This window comes from Sus scrofa, chromosome X (assembly GCF_054392235.1).
Source record: "Sus scrofa isolate SSC_HxYL_T2T_F1_AM1 chromosome X, Sscrofa_HxYL_maternal_Yorkshire_Landrace_v2.0, whole genome shotgun sequence".
NCBI lineage: Eukaryota > Metazoa > Chordata > Mammalia > Artiodactyla > Suidae > Sus > Sus scrofa.
In genome coordinates this window covers 46,574,072-46,588,875 of record NC_139401.1, presented here as the reverse complement: position 1 = coordinate 46,588,875, position 14,804 = coordinate 46,574,072, and the positions used below count along the sequence as shown (strand labels likewise).

Below are 14,804 nucleotides of genomic sequence, written 5' to 3'. Positions count from 1 at the left end.
CATTCTCTCCCCATAGACCTCTCCTTTTGTTGCAAAATAACACTGACCTCAGTAACCAAATATAACACTCAGACTATACGCGTGGACAGGCCGAAGGAGCAGATGGTAGAAAGATAGAAAACAATTTACCAAGTAACCATATCCATCTGATCAGATAACCCAAGTCTGGGGTGGGGGTGGGGGAACCTTATTCCTAGGAAAACAAACCAAACAAGGAAATTCAATGCAGAAGGAACCCTTTGAAAGGTCTGTGTTCAATTCGCTGTGAACTACTCCCAGGCACCGGCAAAGAGGTGTGACTCAATTCGCTGAAGGCACTAGGAGTTTCAGATAGAGGCACTGCTACTGAGTTGAAGGTCACAGTCCAGGCACAGAGGGCTTCAGCAGAATGGCAGAGGAAGCCTCTATTTGCATAAATGCCTATCTGTTAAAAACCATAAAGGAACACAGCAGCAGTCAAGCCAAGTTGGGTTTATTGCCTTGCTGCAAATGAAGGCGACCACACACCCCGGGGAACCATGGATTATCTGAAAAAGACCTGTTAGAAATAAGTTATCGCAGTTCCTCCCGTTGTGGCGCAGCGGAAAGGAATCCGACTAGAAACCATGAGGTTGTAGGTTCGAGCCCTGGCCTCGCTCAGTGGGTTAAGGATCCGGCATTGCCATGAGCTGTGATGTAGGTCGCAGATGCAGCTCGGATCCGTGCGGCTGTGGCTGTGGTGTAGGCGGGCGGCTACAGCTCCGATTTGACCCCTAGCTTGGGAACCTCCATATGCTGCAGGTGTGGCCCTAAAAAAAAAAAAAAAAAAAAAAAAAAAGGCAAAAGAAATAAGTTATTATTGGATTCAAGTTCATGTTACACAGTTTTGCAGTTTTCTTGCACTTATTTTGTTAAATTTCTTACTAAGCGTTTTTACTCTTTTTTAAAATTATAGTTGATTTACAAAGTTGCTTTGACGAAGTGTTTTTATTCTTTTTGATGCTGTTGCAAATGAAATTGTTTTCTTAATTTCATTTCTGGGCTGTGCATTGCCGGTCTGTGGAAATACAATTGAATTTTGTACTATTGATCGTGCAGTCTGAAACCTTGCTGGTCTCATTTATTAGCTCTAATGGTTTTGTTGTGCATTTCTAAACATTATCCGTGTATGAGATCATGTCGTTTGCAAATAGAAGTGCTTTCACTTCTGCCTTTCTCATACAAATGCCTTTTATTTCCCTTTCTTGCCGACCTGCCCTGGCTAGTACCTTCTGCACAATGTGAAATAGGAGTTGTAGAGGGAACATCCTTGCCTCGTTCTGGATCTTTGGGGGAAAAGCTTTGAGTCACCGTTAAGTATGATTTTTAGGTTCATTGGAGCTGGGTCTTGGGGTGTGTGCTTCGATTAGTTGTCTGATGGGTTTTAGCAACCCCTTTTCCACCCAGGATGGGGGGCTCCAAACACTTTCGGGGAAGGGGAGCCTGGTTCTAGTTATCTTTTTTTTTTCTTTTATCCTTTTAGGGCTGCACCTGTGGCATATGGAGGTTCCCAGGCTAGGGATCGAAGTGGAGCTATAGCCACCGGCCTGCACCACAGCCACAGCAACGCCAGATCCGAGCCGGGTCTGTGACCTACACCACAGCTCAGGGCAATGCCAGATCCTTAACCCACTGAGCAAGGCCAGGGATCAAACCCGCAAACCCGCAACCTCATGGTTCCTAGTCGGATTTGTTTCCGCTGCCCCATGATGGGGAACTCCTCTCGTTATCTTTTCTTTTCTTCTTCTTCCTTTCTTTTTTTTTTTTTGGCCATGCCTTTAGTAAGTGGCAGTTCCCAGAGCAGGAGTCGAACACAGGCCACAGCAGCGACCCACGCCACTGCAGCAGCAAAACCGGATCCATAACCTGCTGTGCCACAAGAGAACTCCCCGAAACTGTTTAATTAAAAAAAAATTTTTAGTTGATTTTTGCACAACAAAGTTTCAACTTCTTAACCTTTTCCACTGCCTGGACTACAGACACTGACTGACCTTGAACTAGAGTCCCTGTCATTCCCACGTCTCTCCATCCCCCTAACCTCTTCCTCCTGTGGGCTCCAGGGTCTGTCCATTTGTCACTGTGCTGTCTGGGGATTGGTACCAAGGTGGCGTGAGAGTCCACTTGTGTAGAACTTTGTTGATACTAAGTTTCTTGTGGAAAAAAAAAAAGTCTGATGGTAGCTGTGGGGTTTTGTCCTTTATCAGGCTGAAGAAGTTCTCGCTTGTTGATGATATACTGATTCAGGTTAAAAACAGGTGACAGGGGGAGTTCCTGTCGTGGCTTAGTGGTTAACGAACCCGACTAGGAACCATGAGGTTGCGGGTTCGATCCCTGGCCTCACTCAGTGGGTTAAGGATCCGGCACTGCCGTGAGCTGTGGTGTAGGTCACAGAAGCGGCTCAGATCCCAAGTTGCTGTGGCTCTGGTGTAGGCTGGCGGCTACAGCTCTGATTAGACCCCTAGCCTGGGAACCTCCATATGCCGTGGGAGTGGCCCTAGAAAAGGCAAAAAGACCAAAACAAAAAACAAACAAGCAAACAAAAACAGGTGATGGGGTGCTGAATTTTGTTAAATGATTTTCCTGCTTATATTGAGATGATCCTTTGGTTCTGGTGCTTTCTTCCACTGCTCTGGGCTTTTATATTAATTGATTTCAGATGTTTAGCAACCTGACATTCCTTGGATAAGTCCCACTTGGTCATGGTATATGATCCTTTTTATATGTTGTTGGATTTAGTTTGGCAGGAATCTTTTTTTCTTTTTCAGCTGCCCCAGCAGCATATGGAAATTCCCGGGCCAGGAATCGAATCCGAGGTGGAGCTGTGACCTATGCTACAGATGCAGCAACCCTGGATCCTTAACCCACTGTGTCAGGCTGGGGATCAAACAGGCACCTCCACAGGGACAAGCCCCATCATTAACCCATGGTGCCACAGCGGGAACTCCTAGTTTATTAGGATTTTTTTTTTTGCCTTTTTTTTTTTAAGGTCTGCACCCATGGCATATGGAGGTTCCCAGGCTAAGGGTCGAATTGGAGCTGTAGCCGCTGGCCTACACCACAGCCGCAGCAACGTGGGATCCAAGCTCAGTCTGTGATCTACACCATAGCTCACAGCAATGCTAGAGCCTTCAGCCACTGGGCAAAGCCAGGGATCGAACCTGCGTCTTCATGGATACTAGTCAGATTTGTTTCTGCTGAGTCACGCCAGGGACTCCTGGACTCTACTTTTCTAGTGTTGCCTTGGTCTGATTTTGCTTTTGGCCTCATAGAATGAGTTGAAAAATGTTCTCTCCTCTTCAATTTTTTGGGAAGAGTTTGTGAATTGCTACTAATTCTTGTTCTTGTTCTTCTTCTTTTGCTTTTTAGGGTTGCACCTGCAGCATATGGAAGTTCCCAGGCTAGGGGTCGAACTAGAGCTGCAGCTTCTGGCCATAGTCACAGCTACAGCTATGCCAGATCCAAGCCGCATCTGTGACCTACACAGCAGCTCACAGCAATGCTGGATCCTTAACCCATTGAGCAAGGCCAGGGATCAAACCTGTGTATCCTCATGGATAATAGGTTCGTTAACCACTGAGCCATGAAGGGAACTCCCATATTTATTTATATTTAAAAATAAGTGTTGTTGGAGTTCCCTTGTAGTACAGCAGTTTAAGGATCTGGTGGTGTCACTGCAGTGGCTTGGGTTGCTGCTGTGGTTCGAGTTTGATCCCTGGCCTGGGAGTTTCCACATGCTGTGGGTGCAGCCAAATGAATAAATAAATAAATACAAATAAGGAGTTCCCATTGTGGCTCAGCGGTAATGAACCCAACCAGTAACCATGAGGATGAGTGTTCAATCCCTGGCCTTGCTCAGTGGGTTAAGGATGGGACGTTGCCATGAACTGTGGTATAGGTCACAGACGTGTCTCAGATCCTGCGCTGTTGTGGCTGTGTCCTAGGCAGGCGGCTGCAGCTCTATTTGATCCCTAGCCTGGGAAGTTCCATATGCTGCAAGTGCAGCCCTAAAAAGCAAAAAAAAAAAAAGGTGTTATTGATTTTCCTTGAAATATTCAGCTGGGATTTAAATCAAGATTCAACTGAAATTATATATTAAGTTGGAGATAATTGAAATATTTATAATATGAAATACTCTCATCCAAGAGTGTGAAACATGTCTTCATTTATTCGTCTTTTAAAATTATTCATGAAGTTTAACATTTTCTCTTTAGAAATATTATCCCATTTACACTAGTTTTCTATTGGTGTGTAACAACACTGCCACGGACTTCTCAGCTTAAAGCAGCATGGGTACATAAGGTCAGAAAAAGAAACAGTGAGCCATGGAGAGGATGGAAAAGAGCTTTTATTGAGCTCCTACTGAATGTCATTCTTATTAAAACTTCCAAGCTGCTCTCAGGGACAGTTATTAGTAAACCCCCCCCCCTTTTTTATCACCCCGGGATAGCAGAAATTTTCTTTCCTTTTTTTTTTGTGCTTTTGCCTTTTCTGGGGCCGCTCCCGTGGCATATGGAGGTTCCCAGGCTAGGGGTCCAATCGGAGCTGTAGCCACCGGCCTACACCACAGCCACGCGGGATCCGAGCCATGTCTGCGACCTACACGACAGGTCACGGCAACTCCGGATCCTTAACCCACTGAGCGAGGTCAGGGATCGAACCCGCAACCTCATGGTTCCTAGTCGGGTTCGTTAACCACTGAGCCACGACGGGAACTCCTATTAGTTACCCCTTTATGCAGGTAAAGGGGTTGTGCCTTAGAATGGTGAACTGACCTATGCATGGTCACGTCACCTGGACTGAACCCATCACCCTGTAAAGGCGCTGGTCCATAGGCCATCTGTAACTGCTTATCCCATGAACTGCTTATTCCATGATGTATCTCGTCCCCAAGGACGGAGAGGTGGGGACCAGACCCCTATTCCACTGCACTGAGTCATTTTTTTTCCCTGCCTGTCGGCTGAGGCGGCAGCAAGGTCTGTTGCCTTGGCAACTGCCCTCCTACTGCCATGGCAACCGCCATCTCAGGCTCCAGCTCTCCACCCTGCCCCTTGGGCATCTCCATGGGGACCGGCGGGTTGGAGGGGCTGCGGGAGCTCGGCGGCTGCGCCTGCGTAGAGCGGTGGGAGGGGATGGGGAGGGGAGGGAAAGGTTCCCCCGCGTGCGCAGCCGCAGAGCACCACAGCCGTGCCAGCTATCCCAGGCGCTGCGCACTTGCTAGCCAGTCCGCCCGTCCGGAGCCCGGCTCGCTGGGGCAGCATGGCGGGGTCGCCACTGCTCCGCGGGCCGCGGGCCGGGGGCGTCGGCCTTTTGGTGCTGCTGCTCTTGGGCTTACTTGGGCCACCCCTCGCGCTCTGCGCAAGGCCGGGAAAGGTGCGATCCGGGTCTGGCTTGGGGTGGGGTTGGGGGTGGGGAGGAGGATGCTACGGGGGAGGGTCGGTGCCCGGCCGCTGGTCCCTCATCCTCGATGGTTCTAGCTCCCGGGACGTGCGGAGAGATCAGCCAGGGTGGCCCGGGGTCCAGCCGCCAGTCTGCGCCGGGCTCTGTCTATGGGCTGTGCGGGTGGCAGTGTCCGGGGCTCATCCGGCGCCGCGCCCTGCTCAAACCTTGGCACCCGGCTCTGGGCCCGGCTTCGCCCGTCTGCCGCCTCTGGCCGTGTCCATGGGACTAGCGCGCTTTCAGGCAGGGGGTGCAGGTATCGGTAGGTGTGTGCACATGATGTGATGACGGGCGTGAGAGTGTGCTACCCCTGTGTGTGTCCTTGGATGTTAGCACTTCTGAGCGTCCATACAATGTGGGTCTGGGTGTGCAGTGTGTGTGATGCTTCTACGTATGACTTTTCTTAGTGACACCATGTGTTTTCAAATCCTCCGGTGATGGTGTGACTTATGGGCGTGTCTGTGTGTGTGTTCGTGGGATTTGGGTTTTTTGGGAGGAGGGAATGGTCTTCATCTCCCCGAGTGCACATCTCATGTTGGTTCTGTTGAACTGAGCGACTAGGATTTCGTATGTGTGTTCACGAGGCTGTCCCTCTGAGTTTCTCGGAGGAGCTGTGTCATTGTGGAGAGAAGCCATGATGTCGCTGTCAGTGCTGCATTATGTCTTTAAGGGTGGTGCGTGTTTGTGCACCTGGATGGCGTTGGTGATTGTAACAGCACGAGCAGCCATGTGCGTGAATGTGTGCAGTTCCTTGCGTGTGGATGTGTTAGTGTTGGGTTGCGTGTGTGACATTACAAGGCCCGTCCGTCCAAGTGAGTGTGAGGTCATGATTGATGGGTATGATCCCTGGGGAGTCTGAGGGGTGCTGGGCCTCAAGGGCACTCGGACCATCTCCTCCTCTAACGAAGAGAGTTCAAGGCTGTGTGCGTCAAGGATTTTTTTTTTTTTTTTTTTTTTTTAGGGCCGCAGGTGCAGCAGATGGAATTTCCCAGGCTAGAGGTCGAAGTGGAGCTACAGCTGCCAGCCTGCGCCACAGCCACAGCCATGCCAGATCCAAGCCTCGTCTGCAACCTGCACCACAGCTCAGGGCGATGCCAGATCCTTAACCCACTAAGTGAGGCCAGGGATCAAACCCGCATCTTCACGAATACTAGTTGGGTTTCTTACCACTTAGCCCCAACGGAAACGCCAAGGGATTTTCTTTAATGAAATATTTTTATAAATGACATGATACATGTAAACGTATGTATATAAAATGTAAGGAGTGATGATCAAATAACCCCTTTGTGTACCCATTACTCAGCTTAAGAAATTGAGTTTAAGAAATTCACCCAGCATTAGAAGCCCCTGGGGGCCTCTCTCCATGGCAGCCCCTCTTCTCCATAATCCTTATCCTGTGTTTTCTGTGAATTTTGTTTGTAGCTCATCACATATGTATGTGTCTCTAAACAGTATCTTGTCTAGTTTTTCCTTACAGAAATGGAATCTTACTGGGCGTCTGGCTCCTGGTAGTCACTAGGGGTCACTAAGAGATCATCAGGGTGGCTGGTAGTTGCAGTCAGTCTGCAATGGAATTCTGTATCCTTTTTTTTTTCTTTCTCTACAATGGTTGAGATTCATCCACATTGAAGTCTGTGGCTATAATTTATTTATTATTTGTTTTTTGTCTTTTTAGGGCCGCACCCAAGGCCTCTGCTACGTAATGTTTTATCCTATGAGTGAATCACTACCATATGAGTACATCGCGGTTTATAGATGCATTCTCAATACGTCAGCAACAATACTTGGGTTGTTTCCAGGCTTTTTTCTTTCTTTTTTTTTCTCTCCCCCCCCCCCTTTTAAAGCTACACCTGCGGCCTATGGAGATTCCAGGCTAGGGGTTGAATCAGAGCTACAGCTGCTGGCCTTTGCCACAGCCACACCAGATCCATGCTGCATCTGCGACCTACACCACAGCTCACGGCAACGCCAGATCCTTCACCCACTGAGCGAGGCCAGGGATCGAACCCACAACCTCATGGTTCCTAGTCGGGTTCGTTTCTGCTGTGCCACAATGGGAACTCCTTAATGGTCGTTTTGGTCCTTTCTCATACTTTTGTTACTCTTATTTCTTTAAATTCATTGAAATTGCTTCAAACTGCTTGAACTGAAAATTAGTCGTTGGGTAATTTATTTTACAGATAGACTTGCACACGTCAAATGGTATATGAACACGGTTATTCATGCCGACATTATTTATAAGAATAGGAAAATATTGGAAACGCCCTAAATGTTCATCAGTTGACGACTGGTTAAATAAACTATTGTACATCCATACAAAAGGGATTCGATGTAGAAGAAAGGAAGGATGTAAGAGAGAGAAAGGGTGATCTTAAGGTACTGATCTATAGATTTCAAAAAGCAAGGGGGCAGGAGTTCCCGTCGTGGTGCAGCAGAAATGAATCCGACTAGGAACCATGAGGTCGTGGGTTCGATCCCTGGCCTTGCTCAGTGGGTTAAGGATCCGGCGTTGCCGTGAGCTGTGGTGTAGGTCGCCGACGCGGGTTGGATCCTGTGTTGCTGTGGCTGTGGTGTAGGCCAGCAGCTATAGCTCTGATTCAACCCCCAGCCTGGAAATCTCCATATGCTGCAGGTGCGGCCCTAAAAAGCAAAAAATAAAAATAAAAAAAAAAAAATAAGGTGCAGAACAGTCTACTACCTTTGGGGTAAACCAACTGGACAGTAGAAATCTATAAAATGCCAAAAAAAAAAGAATCTATCAAATGCAAATATAGCTACCTATTGTCCACGACATTAACATAGAAAAATCTATAGCTGTCATATCGTGACCGGTATAAAGAAACCTGGTCTTTAGTTGTCCAGGGGCAAGTTCTGAGTCCCTAGGAAATTGGGCCCGGGGGGAGGGAAAATCTAGGGGTCTTTGGTGGTTCTAAGTGTGTCCGGAGATATTTGGAGTTCTCCACTGGCCTTAGAGGTACTTGCGCACAACTGAGGGGCCAGGGTGCCTTTGGTGGCATCTGGGGATATCTAAGGTACATTGGGGGCTTCCCTGACCTGACGGATGCTGACTACCTTCCCACCACCTTGTCTTCCCGCAGGAGCCCCGCAGCCTGGGCGCAGCCTCGCCGCCTATGGCTGAAGCCGGTACTCCCCGCCGTTTCCGGCGGGCAGCGCCCCGGGGAGAGGCGGCGGGGGCTGTGCAGGAGCTGGCGCGGGCGCTGGCGCACCTGCTGGAGGCCGAAAGGCAGGAGCGGGCGCGGGCGGAGGCGCAGGAGGCCGAGGATCAGCAGGCGCGCGTCCTGGCGCAGCTGCTGCGCGTCTGGGGCGGACCCCGCACCAACGACCCGGCCCTGGGCTTGGAAGACGACCCCGATGCACCCGCTGCACAGCTCGCCCGCGCCTTGCTCCGCGCCCGCTTGGACCCTGCGGCCCTCGCAGCCCAGCTTGTCCCGGCCCCTGCCCCAGCCGCGGCGCTCAGACCCCGGCCCCCAGTCTATGATGATGGCCCCACGGTACCAGATGCTGAGGACGCCGGCGACGAGACGCCTGACTTGGACCCGGAGCTACTGAGGTACCCCCATTAGAGGTGGTCGGGGGGCAGACACTTGCTTCACCCGTGGAGGTGCGAACACCTAGGTCCTGGGGCCCTCGGAGGGAGTTTGGTCCCGGACCAAGGATGTGGGGGCAGAGATGCCTGGCTGGGAGGATGAATGGAAGGCGGGGAAAGTAGTTTCAGGGAGGGGAGGCGGGGACATCTGCCTCCTGAAAGCAGTGGGACGCCAGGGTGGGAGGAGGCAACCAGATCCCGGCGGGTTAGGAGTAGCGGCGCCGTCTAGGTCTTTGGTCCGGGGTGGTGACGCGCGGACACATCCTCATTGCATTCCTCTCCGCTCCCCTGCAGGTATTTGTTGGGGCGGATCCTCGCCGGAAGCGCGGACTCCGAGGCGGTGGCTGCCCCGCGTCGCCTCCGCCGCGCCGCGGACCAGGATCTGGCCCCTGAGGTTCCCCCCGAGGGCGTGCTGGGGGCCCTGCTGCGCGTGAAACGTCTAGAGAACCCCGCACCCCAGGCGCCAGCGCGCCGTCTCCTGCCCTGAGCAGCGCCTGGATCCTGCGCGCCCTCCAGCCCGGGACCGCCCGGCCCCTGACACCCTGACAGCTCCCTCCCGCCAGAGAGCGGCATATCCCGCCAGCCACAGTTGCTGCCCTCGAACCCCATGATCCCCACTCCGGACCCTACAATAAATATGATCTGAAGCAGCTTATGTGTTTGTTTGAGTGGCAGCGTCCAGGGGGCCGGGGGACTGGGTGGCAATGGCTGCCCTTAGAGGAGGAAAAAGGGGCCCCTGCCCTCGGTCCTGCCCCCGCCCCGCAGTCTGCGTCTCTTCCTCACTTGGGAGGTATCCATATAGACAATGGCAGTGACCACCCAGATCCCGCGACGGGGGAGCCCAGAAGGCTCCGAGACCACATTCAGCAGCACCTTCCAGGGGTCCATCCTCCAGAGGACAAAGGGGAGGCTGTTTTGAGGCTTCTGAGTAGAGCTTGGGCAGGGCTAGTTGGCACATCCATAGGCCCAGATCGGCTGCCTTCTGGTATGGGTGGGGATGGGATACAGCTGACGTGGCACTAACCTGATGTGGCTGGCACTAACCGGTTTGTGGTCATAGCCTTTGCACTAGTTATCCACAAGTTTTTGTTCAAATGTCCCTTAATAAGGTTTTCCTTGACTTCCCTGTCACTCCATTGCTTTTAATACATAGCCTTGTGTCATAGTCACAAGGGCAGGGATTTTTAGTGTTTTGCTTGCATCTTTTACACCCAAAGCAAGGCCTGGCACACAGGGGGCTCCCCCGCATTTCTTTTTTTTTTTTTTTTTTGCTTTTTAGGGCTGCACACACGGTATATAGGAGTTCCCAGGCTAGGGGTCAAATCGAAGCCACAGCTGCCAGCCTACGCCACAGCCACAGCAATGCAGGATCCCAGCCGCATCTGCCACTTACACCACAGCTCACGGCAATGCCAGATCCTTAACCCACTGAGCGAGGCCAGGGATCAAACCCGCAACCTCATGGATCCTAGTTGGGAGCGTTAACTACTTACTGAGCCACAAAGGGAACTCCCTTCCCCACATTTCTTGAATGAAAGAATTCTCATAATTCAAGTACTAGTCTCCCCAGTCTCATTCCCACCCACATAACACTTGGGATGGAGGCAGCTTTGAAAACTGAGAACACCATTTATTTAATTTTGCACCAAATCTCTCAACTTGACACAACCAACACTACGCCCCACATTGCCAAAAAGCCCATCACCAAAATAAAATCTCCCTAGGAGAGGGGTCCATCTATCCCCAGTACACCAACAGTGTCCCACATGGCTAGTTGCTGGGGGGGGGGTCACAGGTGAAGGAACCGCCACCCTAGTCTGGGGGAGGGTCTGCTTTTCTAGGTCAAGATCTTCAGGCCACGGAGCAGCCACAGCGGCACATGGCTTTCTGGTGCCGGGCTTTATCCCCACCTGGCCCTGCCATGGCCTCCTTGGCCATGGCCTCCCGGAACCTTTGGATCTCATGGATGAGCAGGGAAAAGGCCTCCTCCACACCTTGGCGTGTCTTGGCTGAGGTCTCCACGAAAGGGGCCCCCCAGCTCTTGGCAAGGGCTGCAGCAGCGGCATGCGCATCTCCGGTGGTGGTCACTAGGTCGCACTTGTTGCCCACAAGGACGAGGGGCTGGGTGTGGTGAGGGCCCCAGGTGGCCCGCATCTGCTGCAGCTGGGCTAGAGATGAGAGGTCGTCGAGGGCGAAGACACCCAGCACACCATCTCCAATCGCCACACACTGGTCACGCAGGGCCCGATGGGTGGCCTGTCCTGCCGTATCCAGCACGTTCAGAATGCAGCCTCCGTGGTCCAGGGCCATCTCCTTCCAGTAGGAATCCTGGATGGTGGGGTCGTGATCTTCCACGAAGCACTGGTGGTTCAGCTGGATGGTCAACGCGCTCTTGCCTACACCACTTGCACCCACCACCACCGCTTTGTACTCAGGCAGCTGCTTGCCCACCCCCCGGGAGGGTGCCCGAGCCTTGTGCTTCTGCTCCTGGGAGCTAGGGCTCCAGGTGCCCAGGCCCAGATCAAACATGCCAGGCTTTGTTGGCAGCGCCATGCCCCCAGCGGGCAGCTCGAAGAAGAGATGCGGAGAGCAGGCCCTGCAAGTGGGAAGAGACGAAAGACACCACAGAGGGGTGGGTGGGGAGGGATTAGGTGAGACCATTTAGGGGCAAGGGGACAGCTGGGTGTCACTGAAGCAACAGTGACTTGAGGGCCTGGTGTGTGTTAATCACCTAATATACCAAATACAATACACATGTTGTTTTCCTCTCATTCCCTTTTACAACATAAGTTCCGTGAAGGCAGGGACTTTTCAAATGTAATTTCTAGGGAGTTCCCGTCATGCCTCGGTGGTTAACGAATCCGACTAGGAACCTGAGGTTGCGGGTTCGATCCCTGGCCTCGCTCAGTGGGTTAAGGATCCGGCGTTGCCGTGAGCTGTGGTCTAGGTTATAGATGCAGCTCGGATCCCGCGTGGCTGTGGTGTAGGCCGGTGGCTACAGCTCCGATTTGACCCCCAGCCTGGGAACTTCCATATGCTGCGGGATCGGCCCAAGAAATGGCAAAAAGACCACACACACAAAAAAAAATTCCATACCTTCAAGTTAACTTGGCTAAAGTGCACAATTCAACGTGTTTTAGGACTGTGTTCACCATAATCTAATTTGATAACATCCCCAGTCACCTGGAAAAGACACCCCCCTGCCTATCAGCAGTCCCTCCCCATTCCGGAGGGAGGGCGGGGATTTGGTCAGTTTGGATTTGGGCTTGGGTCACTGTAGGACCCCAGACCGGCATGGTGCCCACCGGAGTTTTGAGCTGAGCAACATTCCTGCCCCCAGGGAGTTTCTGTTCTAAAAGGTGGAGACAATAACCCAAATAAGTAAGCAAATTATGAGGTCTGTTGGCCATTATCATTGAAATGTGGTCTTTCTTCCACACACAGCTATGGAGAACCTACTGTGTGGCAAGACAAAGAGGTGAGGAAAAAAAAAATAGATAACAAACCCTGGGCCTCATGAACCTGACATTCTAGTCCAGGACACAGACAGTAACAAAGGTACGTCCATCAAATAGGTTTAAGTTCGGAGATAAGAAGGCACAAGGTGCTTGGTTCGTGTTAGGCGTTTCTATTTGAATTTAATTGTCACATTAATTCGAGGACCTTCCAGCGTGCCAGGCATTGTAATTGGTGGGGGTGGGGGTGGGGGTGAGAGGGGTGGGGGTGGGGGTGCAGCCAGAACAAAATAAAGTCCCTGCCCTTGGGAGGATTAGATTCTGGAAGTGAGAAAGAGACAATAAACAAGATAAGCGAGTAAATTACCATGTAGTTAGAAGAGGATGGGCACACAGCAGGTGCTCAATTAGCGTTCGCTATTAATAGCGAGTCCCCATTAACCCATTCAATACACATCCTGGTCTTGGTTCGGTGTGTGGCCTCAGGAAATGCATCATAATAGCCATGGCTCCAAGTCTCCCTGGAAGCCCTGGGGCAGGGGCAGTTGGGGCGGGGGGGCAGGTGGCGGGTCTGAGGGATCCACGGCGGGGGAGGGGGGGAGTTCTGTGGAGTCTGGGATCTGGGGGTCGGGGGGGGGAAAGCAGCGTCCAAGGTGGGGGACCGGGCTGTGGTGGGTGGGGGGCACCCAAGAAGGTGCTCGTCCCGGGAGAAGGGGCCATGATGGGGAGAGGTGAAGTGAGGACAAGAGTTCTGGGGGGGTCCCCCTGGTTGGGGGCCGAAAGGGAGAGGGTCTGGCCGTGAGGATCGGCCGAGGTGAGGGGGTTAGCACGGCAGCAGAGCAGGTGGCCCGGGGGAGGGGGGGACCTGGAGCAGAGGTGGGGTTCGGGGATGTTCCGCGGGGGGGCCTGACAGCATTTGCTGAGGGATCGGGAGGCCGGGGGGAGGGGGTCTGGGGACTCCGGCGCCGGGGTCCGGGCGGCTGGAGGAGGGGGGCGGCGACACCGGAGGCAGGGCCAGGTGAGAAGGGCCCCGGCTCCAGGCGGGCGTCGCAGGGAACAGCGTCCCCGGAGCCCAGCCTGACACCCGTCGGGGGCACGGGCTGCCACGGCTACGGGCCGCTTTTTGTCACCGAGGTACCGCGAGGCTCGGAGAAGGGAGTGGCGGTGACTGGCCCGAGGTCACACAGCCCATCGCAGGGCCAAGTGCCCCGGTGTGGTCAGGGGTTCTCGAGGCCCTGGGCCCCTGCCTCACGCCCGGACCCCGTCCTTCGTGTCGCCTCCCAGATGGAGGGACGGGGTGGTGGTGGGGGGACTGGGGTCCCCACTCCATCCCCAAGAGCAGTCTCTTCCATCCCCTTCAGGGCTGGCCTAGGTCCCCGCACCACGTCGGTCACATGTCCCGTGACTAAGCCCGGGCGACCGGCCAGCGTGAGGTGGGGAGGGGGGGATCCCCAGGTTCACCCCGAAGTCATGACCCCCGCCCGCCTGCACTTCCGCGCCCCGCTCCCCGCCCGGCGCCTACACCCTCACTAAGGCCCATCCTCACAAAGGCGTGAGTGTGCGGGGTGCTGGCCCCTGAGGAGAGAAGGCCACAGGGGAAGGTCCCCTAGCACCCGACTTCAGCTGCATCTCCACAGTCCTAAGTAGAAGGACCTCCGAGATCGGGGCCGGGGCCGGGGCCAAGGGCTCGGGCGGCCCAGCTCACCTCTGTCCGGGGAAGGCGGGTGGCTCCGGGACCCGAACCTGCTGGCCGCTCTGACAGGACTGACAAGGGCGGAGATGCTCCCCCGGGTCCCGGTGGCCGGGGAGGGGGCGACGGAGTGCGCATGCGCGGAGGACGGCCTTTTGGCCCCTCCGCCCCCAGCCCCCGCCCCGAGGTGAGCCGGGTGTCACCAAGGGGTGTCACGAAGTGGGTTTTCTTGGGGTGCGCTCTGCGCGCAGGTCCCTCCCCACTCGTGTGCCCCCTGCATCCTGCTGGCACCTCTTCCTTACCTTGCCCCCACCTGGGACATACTTTGGTGTTTTTAGTGGGCGTGGGGTGTCGGATTTTTTTACCTCAGCGTCTAGACTTTGCAAAATGTTTTGTGAGGGCCTCTTTGAGGCCCTGGGAGCTTGCGCTGCCTCAGGTGGACTTTTTGGTAGCTTGGGAGAGGGTTGTAGCCGACCCTGGAGGGAGAGAGTTGCAGAGGAGGGCTTATTCTGTGAAGACAGAAAGAACCCGCTTTGCAGAGGAGGGCTTATTCTGTGAAGACAGAAAGAACCCGCTTTGAGGTGGTGGTGTGCCCAGC

General features: G+C 53.5%; 2 protein-coding genes across 2 annotated transcripts; one reads left to right on the top strand and one right to left on the bottom strand.

Annotated features, from left to right (window-relative positions):
* Positions 1-5,196: 5,196 nt before the first annotated feature.
* Positions 5,197-9,711, top strand: PCSK1N (proprotein convertase subtilisin/kexin type 1 inhibitor). The gene is made up of 3 exons (XM_005673617.4): positions 5,197-5,388; positions 8,553-9,025; positions 9,356-9,711. The coding sequence occupies exons 1-3, from the start codon at positions 5,275-5,277 to the stop codon at positions 9,546-9,548; spliced, it is 780 nt and encodes a 259-aa protein (XP_005673674.3). The 5' UTR covers positions 5,197-5,274; the 3' UTR covers positions 9,549-9,711.
* A 959-nt stretch (positions 9,712-10,670) lies between these two features.
* On the bottom strand, positions 10,671-14,682 carry ERAS (ES cell expressed Ras). Its single transcript, XM_013986122.3, has 2 exons — positions 14,572-14,682; positions 10,671-11,657 (listed from the first exon to the last, which is right to left on the bottom strand). Exon 2 carries the CDS (start codon positions 11,612-11,614, stop codon positions 10,913-10,915), a length of 702 nt encoding a protein of 233 aa, XP_013841576.1. The 5' UTR covers positions 11,615-11,657; positions 14,572-14,682; the 3' UTR covers positions 10,671-10,912.
* Positions 14,683-14,804: the final 122 nt, after the last annotated feature.